Source organism: Micrasema longulum, unplaced genomic scaffold (assembly GCF_059751315.1).
Source record: "Micrasema longulum isolate JH-2025_06_02 unplaced genomic scaffold, ASM5975131v1 h1tg000920l, whole genome shotgun sequence".
In the NCBI taxonomy this organism is placed as follows: Eukaryota; Metazoa; Arthropoda; class Insecta; order Trichoptera; family Brachycentridae; genus Micrasema; species Micrasema longulum.
Genome location: NW_028278111.1, coordinates 81,855 through 106,486, shown reverse-complemented (window position 1 = coordinate 106,486; position 24,632 = coordinate 81,855). Strand labels below are relative to the sequence as shown.

General features: G+C 34.1%; 1 protein-coding gene across 1 annotated transcript in view; it reads right to left on the bottom strand.

Moving 5' to 3' along the window:
* Positions 1-11,802: 11,802 nt before the first annotated feature.
* The window catches only part of sim (bHLH transcription factor single-minded), a 42,286-nt gene continuing 29,456 nt past the window's right edge, over positions 11,803-24,632 (bottom strand). The window contains exons 5-7 of the mRNA XM_088231803.1: positions 14,515-14,621; positions 14,287-14,434; positions 11,803-12,745 (exon numbers count right to left, since the gene is read on the bottom strand). Of these exons, the coding sequence (XP_088087929.1) occupies positions 12,157-12,745; positions 14,287-14,434; positions 14,515-14,621 (844 nt within the window). The 3' untranslated portion in view covers positions 11,803-12,156. The remainder of the gene's footprint in view (positions 12,746-14,286; positions 14,435-14,514; positions 14,622-24,632) is intronic.

Here is a 24,632-nt window from a genome sequence, read left to right as displayed (position 1 = left end):
ATTCCTTCTAATTTTCACCCATTTATTTCTTTTTACTGGATTTTTGGTAAAAATAAAATAATATTAAATTGAATACATTTTTTAAAATCGTATTCCTACATAGATACACCCCTCTGTTGGTGAAAAGACCGGAGTTTGACGTTTGCAAAAAGAATGCCATATTTGAAAAAATATTTATCAATGAAAAGACTTTCGGGTCTGCTTCTAAACGTATATAATAAAGAAATTGAAAAGTTTAAATTGAATTTTTGTCTACTAACATTTCGACAAACTCAGAAGACATGGGTAATATTTTTTGTTTATTTATACCGGGGCTGCATTTAGCGCTCATGAATATGCTACCAAAAATTGTAAGTTACCATTTTTGGTACATAAAAAAGTTTGTATCAATCAACATTTGTTTTTGGTAGATAGTTCCAGATACTTCCCTTAAATTCGACTCCCTCAATCATCTTAGCTTTGTGCAACAAAAATGATCAAGATACGCTGCGATTGGTGTACCAATGCAGTGCCCTATGCACCATTAGGTGCGGAATGGGAATGATGATGATATGACGAAGTTTGTGTTGTTTATTGTTGGTGAACCATAATTAATAAAATAAAATAAATACATTTTCCGACGTAACCTCGTTTAAAGAAACGTGCAGTTCAAAGGCTTTTGTTAGTCTCGCGGCGCGGTGGTCAAATGACTAAAGCGCGACTGAGTTTATTATCCGCGGAATATTTCTCCGGGATCGACTCCACACGCGGCCCTTCGCCGACAAAACACTTTATATAGGAAACATATTCATATGGATTCTACAAAGTCATTTTTATTTTTTCTCTGTTCTAACGACAGCTTTAATGTCGACTCATAATCGTTATTTATTTAACACTTTATATAATTATTTTAATTAATTTGTTTGAAAAATATTAACCTTTATTTTACATTAAAACATACACAAAAAAAAACAATTCAGGTTGAACTTGCTAAAAAGAGTCAGACTCTTGTGTTTGGCAAGTGTACAAAATAATATCAAATAAATAGAAAAATGCGTAACAAATAAAACTCAACAATTAAAAATTGAAAAAAATAACAGCGGCCTCCGTGGTGTAGTGGTTAAGACATTTGGCTCACACATGGAATGTTCTGGGTTCGATTCCTGGTGAGAACACAAAAATTAAATGTGATTTTCTTAAGGCTGGGCGTACCGTGCTGTAATTCACCACTGTAATTGGGCCTCACGACCTGTTGTGGTACCAAAAAAAATCGGTCTTGTAGAAAAGTCCTGGGATTGAATATAACAGTTTAAATAAAAAATTTTAAAAAAGGAATTCTCTCCATATTTTTATGTATATGGCAATAAGTTGATCATCACTATATGACTTTCGGATTCTAAAGTATCATTCTTGACATAACAAGATTCCAGCAAGTTTTGTCAAAACTTGTCTCTTCAAATTTGTCATAACAATATTCCAGCAACTTTTGATAAAAACTTATAGCGTCAAATTTTCCTTTTTAACCTTCCATCAATCTTAAATCAAGTTTGTACCAAGTTTCACTGCTATCTGGGTTATTACTCCATACAAAAAAAGACACTGTATTTTACATCTTTAACCCAAGTCAGCTTTTTTAATACTAAAACAAGCTTACAGATTACAAATATTATTTGAAAATTCTCTATTAGGAAACTAGTACTTCGAACATCATTTCCGAAGGACTATTTTTCTTTGATAGGATACCGTTGACATATATTATGTATCGCATAGGACATGTGGCGTTTGTACTAGCTGTTGTTGGCATTATTCATTCAAAAAGAAATCGGACAGTGCTCAGCAGACAATTACTGCTAAATGTCATTGTAGTATTTTTTGTTAATAAACTTTTGTACTAGTATTGTATTAAAATAGTGTAAAATCAATCTACGTATGTCGTTTGGTTAAGAATAATTGTTGTTTGAGTGAATATCACAGAACTCCTGAAAAACATTCATTTATAATAATTTTAATTACCTACATATTATGTATTTATGCATATGCACATACCTATAAAATTAATTACGGGTTGCTACTGGTATCTACTTCCAAATGATTTATTTTTCCGGCTAAAATACAAAGAAACAAATTATCGGCTCAACGGCCTTTCCACACCTAAAGGGGTATAGGGCACTCCATTGGTACACCAATCGCAGCGTATCTTAAGCATTTTTGTAACATGAAAGTAAGATGATCAATCTTACGCTTCAAATGCCAGTCCAGGTACTTTGAAATATTCTAGTGTGAAGAAAACACATTTTTAAATAAACATTTTTCGACCTGGTGATATTGAGGTCAGCGCGTTTGTATACCGTGCAAGAGGTCTCAGGTTCGATTCCCGGCATGATTGACATAAAATATTTATTTAAAAAAGCGTTTTTACCAGAAGCGGCTCCTTAGTATGTGCAGTGCACTGCCAAGTAAAATTTTGTGTAAATAAATTAGTAATTTTATTGATAGTAAAATTATGTTAAAGGCACAAAGAAACCGGGATTCGTTGCAATATTATACTCCTAAACATCATAATATTCTATACTAGCGCCAAAAGATCTAGCGAAATCGACTCTAGCGGACGATTTTCTCATCTTGTCTACGCATGCGCAATCGTCCCCGTGCATATTCTGTTTTGCACAATCCTTTACCCTCAATTAATAAGAAATATACCATATCTCCCAAAATCGTCATTTTTTTTTATTTTTTTTTTTATTTTTTTTTATTTCAAAATACAAAAATGTACAAAAACACAATTGTATTCCCATGAGTTAGCAAACTCATTCTGGGATTGATACAATTAAAGATTATCAGATAAAAAATAAAAATACATTTTGTTGAACATAATTAAAACAAAAATGGACATATCTCGGAGACCTTTTTAAAAACAAATTATAATATATTATTTAAAATTAAATCACATGGGTTAAGGGTTATCGAGAAATAATTTGAGGAAATGATTTTTTAGTGTTATTTGGTTTCCATTCGTAGACTGGTAAGAAATTGATTTAAAGTGAATAGGCAGGAGGTTATATTGAGTAGAGGCAATGTAGAGGAGTGACCTCAATCCGAATTTAGAGGACTGTACAGGGGGTAAATGTAGACAGTTATGAGATCGTGTGCGATGGTTATGTATATCACTGTTAAAAGTAAGCGCTAAATTTGAGTTTAATTTATGTTGCAAAATTTGTAAAAAAGTGTTAGTTATTTCATATGAAGGTAAAATACTAAAAGGAATTATATTTGTCTCGGAATATATCTCCTTTATGCTTTTATCTCTTGGAAAACGAAATACATTTCTTATTGCTCTATTTTGTAGAACCTGTATTTCCGCAATCCTCTTTTTCGTCGCAAATCCCCAGACACAGGTAAGATAGGATAGATGAGAGTGAAACATGGCAAAATATACGGCCCGAAGAAGTGTTGTCGGAAGCATGTTCTGAAGTCTATACAGGATTCCAGCAATTGGCGCAATTTTAGATTTTACATGATTAAACTGATCATTCCAGGTTAGTTTTGAATCTATGGTTAATCCTAAATATTTAGTAACATATTTTTTTTCAAGTCGATCTGAACCAATTGCAATATTCAAATTTATATTAAGTTTATTTCCAAATATTAAATAGTGGGATTTTTTTGCATTTAATGTTAATTTATTGATTTTTAACCATGTCGTAAGCTGGGAAACGTCATGTTCCATTTGATTTTGTAAATTCACAAGGTTTGGAATGTTAAAGTAAATAATCGTGTCATCAGCATAGAGTTGTATTGTTCCCATGAATTTCAAGTTCGGTAGGTCATTTATATAGATCAGGAAGAGAAGTGGGCCAAGAATAGAACCTTGTGGGACACCACATGTAATATCCCCCATTTCACTATGCTCACCTCCCACTTCAGCAAAACATTTTCGATTTTCTAAATACGAGGTTAGTAAATCAAGAGAAGTACCACAAACTCCAATATGTTCCAATTTTTCCAATAAAATTTTATGGTTGACTGTATCAAAGGCTTTTTTGAGATCTATAAAAATTGCCGCAGTGTAAAGGCCTTTATCAAGATAACTCTGAATGGATGAAACAAAATCTAATGCTGCAACTTTTGTATTAGATTGTTTTATAAAGCCGTATTGACTTTTCGAAAGGATATCATTTGCGTTTAGATATTTTGAGTCTATCTTTAATTACATATTCAAACAATTTAGAACAAACCGGGAGAATAGATATCGGTCTATAATTTTGGACATTTTTACTGCAGTCATCTTTGTAAATTGGTATTATTTTTGCGATCTTTAATTTATCTGGAAAAATAAAAAAATTTGAGCGAGACAGACAACGTTTCATACCGGTGAATTGTGCGTTAAAGGGAGAAGATAATATACATATCCCGGGCATTGCCGCGCATTGACGCGCAGTTTTGAATTTTGAAATTCGTTTGTAATGTCACTTTGAACATGCGTAATGACATGATATTAGTACGAATTTAGTTACCTATAACGTGCGTATTATGTTGGGCGCATTTCGCGTTTTGGGTTCCGTGCGCGGGCTGCCATACTGCTCGTTTATCGCGTCAGACCTTTCATATTATATCAAACTTAATATATATGATATATGTTGAAAAAATGTAAAGAAATGCACTGCCAATGTTTTCGGTTAGGAGCCGCAAGTGGTTTTTACACAAGAATATTTCATAGTCCCTGGACTGGTACCTCAAGCAAAAAACTGATCATCTTACCTTCATGTTACAGCTTACCCACCACATACCGCACACCGCATCTGAGGACATAAGTTTCCTTGGCAGTGCCCACATACACGGAAAATTTGCTCGTTGTCAAACGAGAAAAGCTGCCCGAAGGAGCTCTCTGAAATCTGGTAGCCTTAGCATCTTTGTGCTGAAAGAAAGTAATCCAGAAGTACATAATATGTACTTCATTGGATTGAGAAGAGAGGGAAGTGAATTCTTCACTGACTGGGATTAAATTGATTGGACATGATCAATTCGCCGAAATGATTACAAAACTTTTTAAAAGCCTCGAAATTCTTTTTAGAAGCCACCAGATCTGTATATCCGACAGGACCTATAACAGGGCCACGGATAGTAGCGAGAAGCTCCATTCGGTAATCATAGAGAAGGGGAAAGGGACAAGACCACAGGATGTGTTCAGAAGATTGGTTAGGATATCCGCAGTAGCACGAAGGGGAGTCAACAATATTAAAAACAAATAATTTTTGATTAAATTTACCATGACCTGATAAAAACTGCGTAGTCCAGTGATCGGGGATAACCCAAGAAGATTCTAAGCGCTGACGGATTGAAGGAAAAAAAAGAAAGGTAACCCTCCCTGAAGAGGAAGATTCCCATCGCGATTGCCAAGCATTAAGTAGAGCATTTAAAGTCATTTTTCACCTTCATGTTACAGATATGATCAAGATACACTGCGATTGGTGAACAAATTACTGCCCTATACACCATTAGGTGCGCAAAGGGAATGATAATGTTGATCTCCATTTATCGAGGAATACCGTCAATTTTTTTTCAAATGAAATGTTTTTAATATGATAATATAAAACATATTTTTTAACAATTGTAATTTCGGTAAAAACGTCACCTTTTCATTTTTACATTTACATTTTCAGGGTTAAATAAAACAATTTTATGTATTAATATTACGCATTTATTTACAAATGATATGGCACGTGTCTTACATTGAACACAAGTCATTTATTTTACAATAAAAACATCATAAATATTAATTTATTTTGAATATGTAAATTCATATATGGAGTATTGTTACACCTTTTTGCCATTATTTCATTGCTGGCAAAAATTCCACATTTTAAGATTATTTTAAATGTTACTGTTAAAGTTTAAGAAAAACATATTTTCATATATTTATTAAAATCGATTAATACTGATAATTACAATGAAAGTGATTCAAATAATTAAGGGTATTAAAAGCCAAACAAGAAATCTCCATTGCAGGAGTACTGAGATATTTGCGAAAAACTTTGAAAAAATAATGATGAGATTTATAATTAAGCTTCACTAACTTCACCATTTTAACGCTAAGTTTGCGGTGTCAAGTAGTATTATTGAAATCTGTTTTTACAAGATTTAGAGACGGTTTTGAATTAGGCAATTATTTAGGAAGGTATAGTCCTTACAATATAGCTCGATTAGAATGACAGTTGTCAGCAAAAGTGAGGGCATAACTTTGTAGTAACGTCTAAGGAGTGATTTATATTGACACACGAAAAATCGTTCGTTTTTGGCATGTTAATTTATTTTTTTAATACAATGCTTGACTTATAAATCAACATAATTGTATAAAATCAACTTTAAAACTAAAAAAAAAATCAAATAAACCTAATTATTAACGACGTTCTTACAAGGCTACGTCATTTTGCAAAATGTTAGAGATGAGACAAATTGATCAACGTAAATTGATCGAATAAAAAATAATTCATTTGTAGTTATTCATGTAAAAAAGTATTTAATCTCTTATTTTTTTGTAAATAATTGTCTGAAACACACTATAATAGGCTCGATTTTGCGTTTTTATATCAATTTTCAGAAACAGAGTCTTATGTTTGCATGAAAAACCTGATAAAATAGATTTTATCGGGACATGATCAGTGATCAATAATTTCCCATCACAAGTGACATTAGTCTGACAGCTGTCGATTTAATAAAGCTATATTTTAAGAACTGTATGTATAGTTTATTTTGAAATTAAAAATTAATTTTCCGTTTTTTGTGGAGATTTCTTCATTTGCTTCTAATACTCTCAATAATCTAATTTAAGTTTTAGGTAATTCGATGCAAGTAATAGAGTATTTTCAGAAATCGGGAATAACGTTAAAAATATACTGTGTAGTTAGAGTGGATTTTTACGATACTAATGATATAACTATCAATGTTTTGTGATGTTCAGCGTAATAACGAAATTCATCGCTATCCTACGAGGGGAGGTGAAAGTTTCAGACTCCCCAAAACAAGAATCCAGGCAACTCAAAACAAACCGTATCATAAAATGTTTAATGAGTTGCCAAAAGATATTAGGGATGCTGAGTCTATCGCATCGTTTCGTAGGATGGCGATGATTTTTGCCAAAGTCGAAGCGAAATCAGAAAAAGTCTGAATTATACAACAATGTTTTGTTTTTGAAATTATTTTTGTAAACATATAGTTTATTAATTAAGGTATAACTAGGTGTTCAAATTTTATTTGTACAACTATCTAAAAAATACATTATAATGTGTTCAAAAGGAGTTTTCCTTTACATTTACGAACGGCTCTCAGTCATTCGTGACGTCATTTGACGTCACGCGTTACGACCACCGACTGGGTTTATAATAAACGTTCTGAACAAATATGGCGCAAAAACGTCATATTATTATTATGGATAACTTATATAGCGCCATTTTAGTAATAAAATACCTCAAGGGCGCTTTACATAGTGATTCTATTGTTAAATTAATATAATTGAAGCTTTTAAATTTGTAATTTAATTAAAAAACTATTTATTTTGCTGTCACATGCTACGGATTTATTCAAATGATTTAGAGAACAAGTGGGTTTCAAGTTTTTCCGAAACATCACTTCACTTTCACAGCCTCGCACCTCTACTGGGAGAGCATTCCATGTCATGTGCTGTTTGTCCCGTAACGCACGAAACATCTTGTTTTCGGGTAATTTAAAATATGCGTATTTTAAACCTTTGAAAAAAAAAATTAATACAAAGGTCACGACCATCGTAATTTTTTGCTGATAAAAATATAAATAGTCTAAAAACGTGAAAATACCCCTTTGCTACAAGTAAACGGGAAATATCACATACTGCTAATACTGATAAAAACATATGAAAAGGATTTAGAAAAAATAATTTATTTACAAGATCAATAATATGGATATTCTGGAGAAATGTTTTCATATATAACTTTAAAAAATAAATTATTAAAAAATATGTCCCTTCAAAAACGCGACATGTTCGACATTGATAATTGTGACGTGACGATGTTCTATAAAATTTTTAGCGGTTACAAACAAAGTTCAAAATTAACATGATTCGTGACGTAATTAGATGCGTAGTAAATGCAATGACCGTTTTTGCGGAAATTTAAAAATATTTTTTGCGCGACTAATAAGTTGTAAAAAACATTTTTTTTCTGGATAGGATTTCAAAATTACTTTAATTTTTTTTTTTTAAAGTGTGATATTTCCTCAGAGTAATAATGCGTCAACCTATGGAGAAGCCCTATCAATATGTTTCATTGAACGCAAGCGATGTTGGTTAGCAACAAATTTGCGGCCATTTTGTTTTGTTTGACATACGCATATCGGTTCTATCGGATGATTTTGTCGTTGTGCTTGGCTTTGTTTGTAAATAACTTAGATATTTACGTTAAAATAAATAAAAATCGACTGTGGTGAATTGCAGTATGTTTGGTTGCAGCAGTGGGAGCGTCAAAGGTGTTTTGAAAATTGCAAATAAAATGAATACATAAACACACACATGTATTTTCAGTTTTATAACATAAATATAGGCGAATTATAGAACAATAAATTGGAATAACCCTGCAGTACGGGTACGTATTTAAAAGTATTTACAATGCAAATTAATATTCATTTAACAATTCTCGACCTGAGTAAGGCCCATTGTTTTGCTGCGAACTGTAGCTAACTTAATACCCAATAGTCATAGAATGGTTTTCTTACGTTTGGGCTCCTCTATAGCTTGGCGCAATATTACTCTGAGGATATTTCCCTATTGTCAATGAAAACCAAAAACTATAGGATTTTTTTGATTATGGAAAACAATCTACCGGTATTAATTTGGTATCAATTCGCAAATAATTAAAAACAAAATTAATCAGTAAAAGTTTGTAATTTATAAAACTTGTAATTAAGACAATAATATTTATATTAAATTTACAAATAAAAAAGAAAAACTGTAGTTACAAAATAAAATCTAGTGTATGCAAACATTGTCTAGGACAATAATAATTATCAAACCTTTTTACAAGCGAGTTTTTAACCTACAAAAACTATCAAATTAGATTTATTTTATGATTTAAAAAAAAGGAGTATATTTAGTACTAAGTTTATAAATAACAATCACATTCCAAATCAGTCCATGGTTACTGAAAACCTTCTCCACCACATATTTTTCGTATTTTATTTATTTGATAAGTCATTGGTTAAAAGCTGTCAATGTTACCCTACGTAAAAACAACTTATTTTACACAAACTTACCTACATTAATTAACGAAAAGTAAAAAGGTGCGAATCTATCAATTTCGCAAAACTAAATTAAGAACATGTAAATAAGGTGAAGCACGCCGTGGCAAATTCTTGAATTTGCGTAAATATTGATTATCTCCAGTATTCTAATCACAAATAACTATCGACGTGCTTAAAAACATGCTAAGCATTTGAACGATCACAATGAACAATAATGAACATGCTTAAGTTATCGCGGTCATAAGTCAACGCGTGTGTCAGTTTTTTTTTCTGGTAAATAAATATGGTTCACTGGCAAAAAATTGGTGTTTACTATAAAAAATAATACAATATATTGCATTTGCAAAATAGTAAGGAATATCTAATACAAAAAAGTGAAAATTTCATTACAATTACTATGACGACTGCTTTTCTTTACATTTGGCTTGCTAACCACTGGCTAAAGGTAATGAATAGCATGATAAAAAAATAATCAATTAATTAAGAATAGCAGTTTTAGAATCTTTTATTTATATATATTTTTTTGTTTCTTTTATTTTAATTTTTAAATAATTAAAAAAAATAAAAAAATAATAATTTTTAATATTAATTTTTTTTAAGGGTTTATTATTTTGTTTTTTTAATGTTTTATTTTTAATACAGTTGATAACCTCTGAGCTCGTATCAGGAGACAGTTAGTATTATACCTAGGGTATTCAATATACATTGCAACAATCCCATCAAATCAATGATTTATGATTCTTAATATTTCGAATATACTGCGTTATCTTTATTTTTTTTATTTTTTTTACCTAAGTATGTCAAGTATTAAATTCTCAAAGTTAATGTATAAAACACAATATTTTGAGTTTGTCCAAATTTTTGTAGACAATGACTGGATTCAACTCCCTGGGGAGCTGTTTATATTAACACTTTACAAGAGAGATGAAGAACATTCAAGAGAAGGTAATATAAAAGTCTAGGCATCTACAGGGCTTATGACCTGTCAATGGCTGGTTTAAGTGGCCACTATACACACTGTGTAACATTCACCATTCATCTATATTCCTTCAATTCTTTCATCTGTTGACGTTTGTGAAGTTAAAGAGCTGAAACCTTTATTTTGAATTAGATGAATCTCACCCGCATAAATAAAGGTTTCAGCTCTTAAACTTCACAAACATCAACAGATGAAAGAATTGAAGGAATATATATGTTCAAATATAGGCAGAATGGTGAATGTTACACAGTGTGTAAAGTGGCCACTTAAACCGGCCATTGACAGGTCATAAGCCCTGTAGATGCCTAGACTTCTATATTACCTTCTCTTGAATGTTCTTCATCTCTGTTGTAAAATGTTAGTATAAAACAACTGTGTAATATGTACAGATATATTGTTTTTATATTATTTCATAATTTTGTAATAGAACACTGTTATGTAAATTAAATGCATTTATGTTTATATTTATAAAATGCATTTTTACCGTGTACACACTAATAAATAAATACACCGGTGAAATTCAAATATGTGATTGCGCAGCAGGATTATACGTCGCGAAGCGTAAATATTTGACATTCGATATTAGGTGATCACGGATGTTGCATTGTGATCGCGAATGCGATAAACAACCATGGTGAGAAATTGTCATCACGTCGCTTATTAGAACGTCGATAGTTATTTGTGATTGTGCTTTTGAGGACTTCAGTCTCCTTGGCGGTGCCCACATACACGGAACAGTTGCTCGTTGCCGAACGAGAAGAGCTGCCTGTAGGAGATCTCTGTAATCTGGAAGCAAGAAAGTTATCCAGAAGTACTAATATGCTCTTCATTGATTTGAGAAAAGAGAGAAGTGAATTCTTCACGAGTTCAAGGACGGGAAGAGGAAACTCGATCTTGCGGAAGAACTCCTGTAAGATGGACGCCTTGGTGACAGAAGCGACGGGCGTCTCTTCTGGAGGTCTCCAGAAGCGGATAGAGGAGGACCCTGACGACGTGCTTTCCTCATGCCAACGTGATCACGACCTTGGTGACAAGAGGAAACGACTAAAAATAATATTTGTATGGATTGCATGGGTATTTTTAATATGTATATCTTTTCATATCGTTTTTAGTTAAGCATTTATTCTACGAGTTCAAATTTGTTACAAACTTTACCAGTTAATCAAGATAAAAATACAATGATTTACCTATACATATTACAACAGAGATGAAGAACATTTTAGAGAAGGTAATATACAGGGTGTTCTTTAAACCCTGTCACATCCAAAACCACGACGATCAATATGGGCAAGAAGACATATTAGCTTATTTAAAAAATATTTAGAACAAGGATTTTTTTTAAAAATAAAATATTAAAAAAAACAAATAGTTTCCTACTTCTGCCCCAGAAGTGAGGGGAGCGCGGCGCAGTATCAGACTCCCCCTTCCCCCTCCTCGTTTCACCCCTGCAGAAGTAGGCAACCATTTGCTTTTTTGATATTTTATTTTTGTAAAATTTTATTCGTTCTAAAAAAATATTTTAATGTGCCAATATGTCTTCTTGCTCATACTGATCATCGTGGTTTTGGATGTGACAGGGTTTAAAGAACACCCTGTAGATGTCTAGGCTTCTAGGGCTTATGACCTGTCATTGGCTGGTTGAAGTGGCTACTTTACACACTGTGTAACATTCACCTAAAATAATGAGTTATTTCCCTATTGTCGGATTATTGCAACATTGGTCTTACGGGCTTTCTATGGTATCTACAACATTCTACGCCAGCACCAGATTGCAAACGCGTCTTTACATATTATCAAACAGTTTCAAGATACGATAACAACAATTAAACTAATTATATATTATTAATAAATTATGCAATTTGTACGTTTGAAAATCCTGACCAGCAAGATCGAATAAGCGTCTTTATTCAATTGTCCGCGTGTCACTTTTATCATCCCAAGACATACTCATCGTTGATACCGTGGGGGTGTTGGTACTGTTGCGTGGTCGTGACGATGACGCTCGTGTAAGCCGGGGGCGGTGGCTGATGGTTGTAACACTGCAGCTGTTGGAAATGCCCTTCTTCCTGGCAGTACCCTGCTGCGGGTGGTAGATTCAACAACAGTCTCCCATCTGCGCTCTCTGCAGAGCTGCAAGAAGAAGACCCCGCGGAGAAAGGCCTCTGTTGATGCGACAGATTGCTGTGATCGGCCGTGTCCCCATACCCTCCATTGTAAAACAGCTCGTGGTAGCCTCCGTCATTCGGCACCTGGTTCCCGAGATCTTGCAGCAGTTCGACTGGGTACTCTGGGTAGTGGAAACCGCTCCCAGAATCGCTGAACTCTCCGGAAAATTTGTCTATCGAATTGACTTGGTGGATTTGGTGATCTTGATGGCTGTGATGGTTCTGTAGCGGTCTCGGTGGTATGCTATCGCAAACTGGGGGACTCTGGATTTCTATCGATGCAGGAGCCGTAGGAGACGCTAACGGTGCTGATCCTTGCTCAGATGTTAGAAGGAGTTCTTTCGCTTCGATGTCACTGTTAACAAACAAAAAATAACTAGATTTTATTGTGCCTAGTATTTGATAAATTTAAGTCATTATAAGCTACCGGGGCTTCGATTGCAATGGGAAGTTAACAGTCATTTTTAACTGTTTTTAAAATCAAACCTTATTTTCTATAAGAAAATGTGTTTATTCTTCCATAAAGAGCGCAGAAATTAGCTTAATTTAAATATCTTAACATATCGCATAAAAAAACATTGGAAAATTCCTTATTACACTAATTAATTAAACACTTTATGCGAAAGAACTCACACGAGAGGTAGTATCATACATGATAAATATAGTGCAGGCAATTGGTAAAATAAACAGAAGTAGGAAACAAAATGTCGAGCACTCTTCTGGTGGAACGGAAGGCCGGTTGACAACTGTCAATAGGCCGGCTTCTTCTGAAGAGTTTGAAGTGGTTTCCTCTCCAAATGAGCAAATGCTGAGAAGTTCCTGATTGGCCCACATTAGTACATGCCTCCCAACAGTTTAGATAAATTTAAAGAAATTTAATTGCAGAAAAATCCACTTTTGAAATATAAACCTTGTATATATTATAAGCAAGGTAAATAATAAAGCAACTCCTGGATAAAAAAATAAAAAAAACACTTTATGCGATGTATAAAAAGTCACGTATTCAATCGAAGCCCGGTGTATTTAGTCAGGAGTTGGGAGTTGGGATACAGCATAACCATATGATTGGCCTCGAGGAGAGGGCAGACTACATTTTCGGAGAAATGGTGTCAATGTTAAAAATCTCAAGTTTTCAAAAACGTAGAAGTAACATTGACTCCATTTTTGTGTTTAATTTACTGAATTGATGTAACATCGTTACTGGAACAAGTGGCATTCAATGTTCTAATCAGCTGTAATTGCGAAATAGTAATGTGCTGTTCCTTGATCAACACTGCACAAACTATGGCTTGCATGCACCAATGCTCCGATTGTGTCGTATTGTAAACTCGAGACAAGATCTGGACTCTTTTGGTGTAAGTCTTTATAGATTTAAAAAATCACTAAGATAGACCGGATCTAGTCTTGAGGTAGTAATTTTTTTTTTGTCCTAGCTTCTATTTTGTTTAGTTATATTTTATTTGATTAGTAGTATTTACAATAAACAAATAAATATCCAACCGTGGAAGCATATTGAGTAATACACAAATAAAAACAACCACATTGAATGTATAAATTGGGTAATTTTTTAAACCCAGCAACCTCCTATAACGAGCAATTTGAGGATGCGGCGGTGGACCAGGCTTGGACACGTGCTGTAGATGCTAAGACATGTTCTCCTGAGGGAGAACCTTAACCCATTTTACTTCTTCTTCACACCTGCGGGCTATCGCCGTCCTGGAATGCCGACGATCTTTCGGCTTTATACGGTGGATCTAAAAGACGCGGGATTGACTTGGGAGCAGGCGAGAGTGTTGGTTAGCGAAACGGTCTCCTGGAGACGTCAGGTGATGACCACTGCTCCACTTAGAAGCGGATGTGAAAAAAAAAGGAAGAAAAATGAATAAGTATCTTTACCTAAGGACATAATTGACAGAGACGATGCAGTGAGGTCTAGAGCTTCTGGAGTTGTGGACAATGGTGGCGTAACTCTGCATCCACACCCATCCTCCGCCTTTAGTGAGGAACCGGTAATATTTAGAAGTAACTTGGCCTTTAGAAAGTACTGCAAATAAAATGGACAATATTTAGACCTGTAAATGATAGACTTTCAGAAAACAGCAAAACAGTTTGCAGGAAACTTACGAGTAAAGTGAGCATATCTCATGTGAAGGATGTCCGTGGCGTGGATGAAGTTGTAAAGTGTCTTCTCTATCAGGTCTTGTGGTTCGTATCCTGTCAGGGCAGCGACTCTGTAAAACGATACAGTATTAGGATAGTAAAATAAATATGGATACTCAAATTGGGAGAATGGTAAACAGGTATTCAAAATGGTGTTGCCTTATTTTAGTTAAAAATAACCGTAGATAAAAGTTAAAGTATAAATAACTGGAAATCGGTTTGCTTGATATCGGTTTAAACTAAAGTTAAAATCTATTATGGTACACACGTTTCAACACTAAAAATTTTTGTTTCTATGGAATAAATCAAATTCTGTCATTTTTTCTATGGTTCTTTGCCTCAGGCCACGCATTGTGTTGTACTTTCTAAAGTCAAAACACTCAAATCAAACATTTTTCTTATCTATCTATCTATCTTTTTACTATTTTTTTCAATTTTTTGAGGTTCTGGGTTCGATTGCTGGCAGGGTGAATGTGAAATATTGATCTGAAAGTTGTTTGAACTGTAACATTTCATTGTTTCTGGACTGGCACATGAAGCGTAAGGCTGATTACCTTCATGTAACAGATTATCGAAATACGCTGCATTAAATTTACTGATGCAGTGCTCTATGAACCATTGGGAGTGGGGGTATGATGATGGTGATAGGCGTAACTACAACACATTTTTTTTTTGCATAATATTGATGTTTTTTGTTGATATTTCTTGATAAAACTCCATAGTTAATGATTTTGATAAAATTATAAATAAACTTATCAATGAAACTTCTTAGTATAGTTTCACTTTTTATTGTTTTGACCAACGAGCGCTTTCGCCTAAGTAGGCATCTTCAAGACTGGTGAATTGTTTACAACGTTTACAGCTCTTATACTATTCTAAGAATAGTATTCTTAAGAATAGTTTGAAAGCTGTAAACTTTGTAATCAAAATTCACGTCTTGAAGATGCCTACTTAGGCGAAAGCGCTCGTTGGTCAAAATAATAAAAACTAAAACTAAACCAAGAAGTTTCATTGATAAGTTTATTTATAATTTTATCATAATCATTAACATTGTTTTGCATTTAAATATTTGAAACTTTGGGCGTACCTACATAGCTTTAACACACACAGATTGAGAAGAGTCCCATTTGATTTTTGTGTTCTCCCCTGAAATCGAACTCGGAACTTTTGGTACGTAAATTAAGCGTCTTAGCCACTACACCACGGAGGCATTAAATTAAATAAAATAATGGTGCAGAGGGCGTAGCATTGTTAAAAATCATGCAGTGTATCTCGATCGTGTGTTACAGGAAGGTTAGGTGATTAGTTTTACGCTTCAGGGCTGCGATTACAAACGCTATCTTAATCGATACATCTTGAGACAGTGTAAAATAAAATCGATATTTATGTAGGTACGAGAATGTGTATAAGTATCTTCGTCGGTAACCTATAATAATGTATACATTTGTAAATAAAAAAAAGAAGTACCTAAAAGAAGCACTATACACACTTGTGGTCGAACAATAAGGAGAGGTCTCAGCAAAATGTCCGTACGAGGTTTTCCCAGAGCACGAATTATGTCATACCCGAAACCTGTACGACTTTCGCTCAGAGACATCTCTTATTTATCGCACCGAGAGTGTTCAATATTTTAGAAGAGCGTATTAAGCTCTCAAGGACAAAAACTATTTTCAAGAGAGGAGTTTAGGACTGGATTTTCCTTAGGGTTGTAGTCTGCGTTGGTTTTACCAGACTATAGCCTTGGTGGGGGGTTTGAGTAGGAAACTCCTTGATGATTTTCTGAATGTTTAAGTTTACTGTTAACCATATTGATGTGGCATATATAATATGTTTTTTTTTCAATTATTTTTTGTGTCTGATCTTATATTTGTGGTGGTATACTCATGTGTCTGTGTCAACTAATTGCTAGTCCCATCTCAACACAGGACTTTTAGTCCCATGGATTTGAGACTTGTACAATAAACTTATGTATGTAAATTAATAAATAAAATATTTTTTAAATTTTTCATAAAGAACACTTAATTTTGCTTTGTAGACAAAATTAAAGCTAAATGTTAACTTCCTATTGTAATACAGACTCTGGTACCAATCCAGAGACATTAAAAAAGTGCAAAACCACATTATAAACAAATATTTCATGTCGACGCTCCCAGAAATCGAAGCCAGGACCTCAAGCAATATATACGAACAACACGCTAACCACAATCATACGAAGAAGATAAAATAAAATAATATGGACCATAAACTGTTTTTTTATATTTAAAAGCCCGTACAGTATTACATAAGCCACTTCAAACAAATCTTATTCCGACCCATTAGTCCCTAATTGCAATCAATCCTTCCATTGTTAGTTTACACGGGTCACCCCCTACCCCCTATCCCAATATGAACCCCACATCTCCCTACTGCACGACTGGTACCACAAACTCTATTCTCTTTAAGTGTTTGCCATACGCCCTAAAGGGGATGAAACGAGATACGAAATAGGGGTGAAAGGAAATGATTTGTTTTATGAAAACCGGATCCTGTTTTTTTACAGGAATTTTCTTTTGTTTGCCCGTAGTGTAAAATATACAAGAATTTTTAATAGTGAAAAAGAAATATTTGCGTTCTTATAAATTTCATCTAAGGGTGAATAGAGAATGCAGTTATGTTAGTGAAATCGTCAATAAGATAATCGAGGGGGGTGACAGATTAATCGACCTCCTGTGTCTCGATTATGAACGCTAACTTCATCTGTCTATATCGAGACGGTATACTTAATTTCTGTACTATCTGTATCCTACCTCGGTATGTTCTACGTACTTGTCATATCGACATCATAATATGATCGAAACAAAACAATTAGTTCGCATTCCTTACGCCAATAACATTTCAAATAGTTCTCATTTATATTTTAAATAGGCTTCTATGATAGAAAGTGCCCACTTCAAAGCGATTATAAACTCCAATAAATCACAATTCAAGCAAAAAAGCTTGCTTGAACATGATTTTTAAAAGAATTTTGACACTTGCCAAAACGATATGCCTAACGATTGTCTGTATTTATCTACCGAGCGACTACAAAGCCGGCTCTTTTAACGTATCGATACGTACTATTATTTTGATTTTATTTAATGCTCACAGGCTTGCTTTAAAGTTCATAATCTTTGTAGTGACGTTTTGTTAAATTTGTCAAAAAAAACATAGTACACTGTGTTTTAAGAAATGTATTTGTTTGTTAGGTTAAAGATATACTGCCGCGTTTAAAATACATGTACCTACCTAAGCTTACATAGTTGAAGACCTTAAAACTAAACAGTGAATTTAAATCATTATTGTTGATTTACTTTGAAACACTTTTAATTTCAGGATTATCTTTTTTACGACGATTTTAACCTAAAAATTTAATGCAGTGAAGTAAATGAGATTATGATTTTTAAGAGTTCAATATATTCACCAAAAATATCGAAAAAATATCGAAATACCGGGTATTTGAAATTGTAATATCGAAAAATATCGGTATTAGAAAAATGGTCCGATAGTCTATGCTCTACTTACTGTGGTCCTAAAAATAAACATTTAAAATCTACCCGGACACCCTCTCATTTTGTTCTATGATATAAAAAGAGACTTTCATAAAAATTTCAGATTAAAAAAATCTTTTGAGGGGTCGTTCCCGAGCTTTGAACTTTCAAAACTTTTTTTATATTATTTATTTATTTATTTAAATCTTAAAGTAGGGCAAACATTTCATACATATTGTTATGTGTGTATTATTATTATATTATATAAAATTGTCGGCCTCGTGGTGTAATAGTCAGCGCGTTTGCCTACCAAGCAAGAGGTCTCGGGTTCAATTCCCGACATGGTTGATATGGAATATTTTTTTAAAAAGGGTGTTTTCGCACTAGAATATTTCATAGTCCTTGGACTGATACCTGGAGCGTAAGACTGATCATCAAAATGGATCAAGATTCGCTGCGATTGGTGTACCAATGCAGTGCCCTATGCACCATTAGGTGCGGAAAGGGAATGATGATAAAATTGTAATTCCTGTAAATATAATTCACATGTTTATTGAATACAGTTTTCTTTGTAATAGGCTTTAATTATTTATTCCTACCCGTTTTCTAAAAAAGTTGTCGTAGCAACCCTTAAAATCAAGTCGTTTTTTATTTTTAATTACATTAATTATTTTTCACAGAGTAGATCAACATTACAATGCTCCAAAAAAAGTTACGAAATATTTTTTTTACCCTGGTTTAAGGACGTTATTTTAGATTTTACCATGATCATTCCCTTTCCGCACCTAATGGTGCATAAGGCACTGCATTGGAACACCAATTGCAGCGTATGTTGTTAATTTTTGTTACATTGAAGTAAGATGATCAGTATTACGCCTCAGGTACCAGTTAAGGGACTATGAAATATTATAGTGTGAAAACACCCATTTAAATAAATATTTCATATCAACCATGCCGGGAATCGAATCCAAGCCCTCTTGCGTGGCAGGCTAACGCGCTGACCATTACAATCCTAAGAAATTATTCGCAAATGTTAAACGATCATGAAATATGTCAATATTGCCATTTCAGCAGTACCTATAGGTTAAATAAGGGAATATGGAAGTCTAGGGATTTACAGAGCGTATGGCTTATGTGTAACATTCACCATTTTGCCTATGTTTGAACATTCATATTTATTCAATTCTTACATTTGTTGATTTTAGTGAAGTTAAAGAGCTGAAACCTTTATTGTTGTGAAGAGATTTATCTGACTGAATTATTTCACATACTCGGCAACGCCTGAAAACAATTTTCCAATTTTTAAACTTCTTCTCGGACCAGTTGGTTTCATTACAATATTTGAGTTTGTCCAAATGTTTGTAGACAAAAGACTGGATTTCACCTGCTGCAATTTGTAAGTCTTAATGACTCCCGAGGGTTGAATTGGTTCATCCGGATAAATCTCATCCACATGATAAATGTTTCAGCTCTTTTACTTCACAAAAGTCAACAGACGGAAGAGTTGAGGAAATGTTGATGTTCAAACATAGGCAGAATGGTGAATGTTACACAGTGTGTAAAGTGGCCACTTAAACCAGCCAATGACAGGTGATAAGCCCTGTAAATGCCTAGACTTCCATATTCCCTTATTTAAGATATTCTCCATACCTGTTGTAATTTGTTAGTACCTATAGGTATTTTATCTTTCGATTTTGGCTTAAATTAAGTTTATTTTACAAAACGAAAATAAATGTTTGATGAACGATTAATACTAGTATTGAAGCGTCTATTATATGTTTCATAAATTTCTCCCGTAGTGTTGATTCGAAGTGGATTATCCCGCCCTCCTGGGCTCTAAGCGCGAGGCGTATGTCTTGTAATAATAATTACAATAAGGATCGTATCCCCTTTGTAAATGTATCGACGGTAAACACAAGTACTGTGGGGCCTTGATAGCAGTAAGGACGTGCCTAATCTGTGTCCCAGCGGAAGTGTCGCTAAAACGGCCCCAGCTAGCTAACTCCCCCAAGCTACCGGTTCCACTTAGCACCATCTCCCCTACGCAAATATCATTATTTAGTGATGGTGGTCGATAATCGAATCGTTCTGGAAATAACTAGTTTTGTTGCATAAACTAATATCGATTATTATTATTTGAGCAACAGCAAAAAACCTAATATCACTTTCAAAATGTTTTTTTTTAAATGTTAATAAGCGAGATAAAAATGTTTCCTTCGGCCGCAAGAGCAATTCAGAATAGCACCGCTGATTCAGAATATGGCCCTTTACACACATGACACGCAAATCCACCCGGCCCGGTAACTTTACCGCGTTCATCCTACAAACGCATACACAACGTGTCACCTTTTGCAGGGTGAAACCGGTGAAATGAGCGGGACGGGTGGATTGGCGCGGGATGTCTGAAAAGGGCCAATCTCTGTTCACAATGATCTCACAAAAAGTGTTTAGGGTTACCACTTCAAAATTAAGGGATGCCTGTACTGTGTACAGTAGTGTAAAGGTTGCCTAAAATGCCTGATTTTTCAGAAAAATGACTATCTTTTAGTCCTTAAAACATAGCTTAATTAAAATGATAGCTGTCAAACTAATGTCACTTGTGATGGGAAATTATTGATCACTAATCATGTACCGATCAAATCGATTTTATCAGTTTTTTCATGCAAACATGAGACTCTGTTTCCGAAAATTGATATAAAAATGTAAAAACAAGCATATTATAGTGTGTTTCAGACAATCATTTACTAAAAAATAAGACATTAAATACTTTTTTCATTAATAAAAACGGATGAATTATTTTTATTCGATCGATTTACATCGATCAATTTGTCTCATCTCTTACATTTTTGCAAAATGACGTAACCTTGTAAGAACGTCGTTAATAATTAGGTTTATTTTAGTTTTAAAGCTGATTTTAAATGATTATTTTGATTTATATGGCAAGCTTATTAAAAAAAATAAACTAACATGCCAGATACGAATGATTTTTCGTGTGTCAATATAAATCACTCCTTAAGCTAGGGTTTCCTAGGACAGCGGTGCCCGCATCTTAACGGCCGTAGTGAACGGTGATGCGGTGGACAGCCGTCGTAACGGTGCCTAGAGAGTGGTTTCCTAGGAAAACGGTGTTATCAACACCATTTAACACCGTTTCTCTAGGAAACCCCTCTCTGGTCGACGTTACGAAGGCTGTCCACCGCATCACCGTTCACTACGGCCGTTAAGATACGGGCACCGCTGTCCTAGGAAACCCTAGCTTTAGACGTTACTACAAAGTTATGTCCTCACTTTTGCTGACAACTGTCATTCTAATCAAGCTATATTTTAAGGACTATAGGTTAAAATATCGACAGATTCTGAAAAATAAATCGGTAAAAGACTACGCTCAGGGGGGGAAGGTGGTAGCTGCTATTGTGTCCAAAACGTTTCATTTAAAAACGCCTTTCATATGGTAACCTTATACGTATTTAAACTACGGTCGAATTGTCCCACTGTCTCGTCTTGCGCGGTCAAGGCTGGGACAGAACAGTATCGTCCTGTCTATTGTATTGCCCTCGTATGAACTCTGCTTTAAGCTAACCATAACCAACAAAGCGGTATGATGCAATATTTATTATAAAAAATGGGGCGTCATTTGATATTCTCGCAAACAAAAGCCACGTGTAGTCAATTAAATACTTCACCAAAAACAGATGCGTAATTTTTATTCTTCGTGATTTTTATCAGTATTTTGAAGGATTTTTATCAGTATTTTTGTATTTTGAAAATATATTTCAAAATAATTATTATAGCTTTTCAACAATGTTTGAGTATGTTCAAATGCTTGCAGACTGGCTGGATTTTCTCCCTGGGGAGTAATTCATATTTAAATTTATTGCAACAGAGTAAAAACATTTTTGAGAAGGGAATATGGAAGTCTAGGCATTTACAGGGCTTATGACCTGTCATTGTCTGGTTTAAGTGCCCACTTTACACACTGTGTAACATTCACCATTCTGCCCATGTTTAAACATCCATAATTCCTTAATTCTTTCATCTGTTGACTTTTGCGAAGTAAAGGAGCTGAAACCTTTATCATGTGGGTGAGATTCATCCGGCTGAACCAAATCACCTACCTATTGGTACACCAATCGCAGCGTATCTTGATCAATTTTGCTACATGAAGGTAATATAATCAGTCTAACGCTTCGGGTACCAGTCCAGGCACTGTATATATATATATTTATAGTTGGATCATTTATATAGCGCCATTTTTGTGAAAATCACCTCAAGGGTGCTGTACAATTAATAAATATCCCAGTACGTCTTGCAGCTACAGAGCGCATGGACGGTTGGGATTCTAGTTCCTCGTTTTTAATTAAGATCAATCAAAAATTATAACAGATAGGAGCTAGATTACAGGACGTCTTGCAGCTACAGAGCGCCTAGAAAGTTATAAATTTAGCCCCCATTTACACATTTTAAAAATTGACAAATAAATATAGTGTATTGATGATACTAAAAAAAAAAAAAATAATAAAAAGGAGTAAGATTACAACACTTCTTGCAGCTACTAAGCGCATAGACGATTGGAATTCTAGACCCCATTTACAAAATTAAGGTACCGTAAAACGGGGTTAAATTGCATCACTTTTTAATAACTTTTCAGCTATAATGATTTTTTTCATCGAGGAGATGAGTAGTGTTTTTGACAATAAATGTCATGGTTATATAATATATTTCCTTTACTTTTTTGTGGTTATAAGTATATTTTGTAGTTTCATATACAAGCTATAATTTTTTGAAAAATGATGCAAAGTAAGCCCTAGGGCGGGGTGACATTGCATCACTTTTTTTTCCTTCAGTATCTTAATAGATTCCACATGGACATGGAAATATTAATATGAATATTTTTTGGTAAATTTAGTAAGAAATACTGGTATTATCAAATACATGACAAAATTCAACATACGAAACCACTTTACTCACCTTAGAATGATACACACTGTTGAAGATGTGATAAGAATTACCTATAGAAATTATTCATAAAAACTGCACAACCAACCCAAACCGCTAATCGCTCAGTACTAAAGTACCATATTGAATGGAAAATAACCTTAGGTAAGAGTGAAAAGTGACATCCATTGAATATTTGGAGAAACAATAAGTTATTGTTAGTAGCAATGACAACAGGTGTCTCTAAAAACTTTTTTTTTTGATGCAATGTTACCCTTGATGGTGCAATTTAACCCCGTTTTACGGTATTTTAAAGTTGATATATGAAAGCTAGATAACCAATCATCGTGCAGCTACAAAGCGCATGGACGAGTAGAATTCCAGCAAAGTTAAAACAATATTAATAAATTTATCAAAAATAGAGCATAGTTGTAAATTGGTCAAGTGTTTATGCCAAGAAGTAAGCAATAAAAAACTAAATAAATCAAACACTGTTTCAACTCCATGATATATTCTAGTGTGAAAACACCCTTTTAAATTAATATTTCATATCAACCATGTCGGGAATCGAACCCGAGACTATATGTCGTAAAACGTAAATATTTTGACATTAAATATTAATTGTTTACGGATGTTCCATTGTGTTCGCGAATACGATAAACAACTATGGTGAGAAATTGTTATCACGTCGCTTATTAGCACGTCGATAGTTATTTGTGATTGAGCTACTGGACGTCCGCTCTTTACTGTTTGTCGACAGTTCGTGTCAAAAGTACGGGACGCGAACCTGACTTCGGAGGATGCGCAGGAGCCGGCAGCTGACAGAGATGCCTGGGGGCTCCATGTGGACACCATTTGCTCCAACTGGGGAGTGGACATGGAATGATGACGATACTTCATCATTTCGTATCGATTGTAAGTCCAGATTTCTGTTCTCGATATGTGAAGCAGCTGTTCATTTCTCGATATGAGTAAATTTTTACGAGGACCATAAAATTCGACCATAACATATTGCTGGTACAACAATCCATCAAGGACTCATTTCAATACCCTTGTAGAGTGTATATTATAAGTAAATTTAATATTTATTTATTTATTTATACTTTTACAATGTTTTATTTTTTTCATACAGACTAATGTTTCTGGGGAGTCCCGTGCCGAGGGAAACATTTTACAATAAGTACAATGAAACATGCAATGAAACGTGTATTCCACCCTCTGTGGAAAACGTAGCCAGTGTAAATGCTAATCTAGCGTCCGTGTGTAAATAGCAACCGTATTTTTTTGCGCTTAAATTTTGTACTTATATATCGAGCTGTCAGTAGGTCACAGAGGGCTTTTTAAATTTATAATTTTTATTTCCCAAGAAAACGGTCCATTACATGGCCGCGCCCTTAATACGTCACTATTCGGTTAAATTTTGAACTTTGTTTGTGACCGTTTTAATAAAAAAATAACATCGGCACGAATCTTGACGTCACAATGAAAAAACATAATTAAAACGAACTACTTTGAACGAAACTGGTTCATATGATCCAACTAATGACACGAGAGCTGTGAAGGATATCCGGTTCGCTCACCGTAATAGAACCAATCGGAAGAACTGACCGAGAAGAACCTTTGGCGTCACACGCGGAGTGT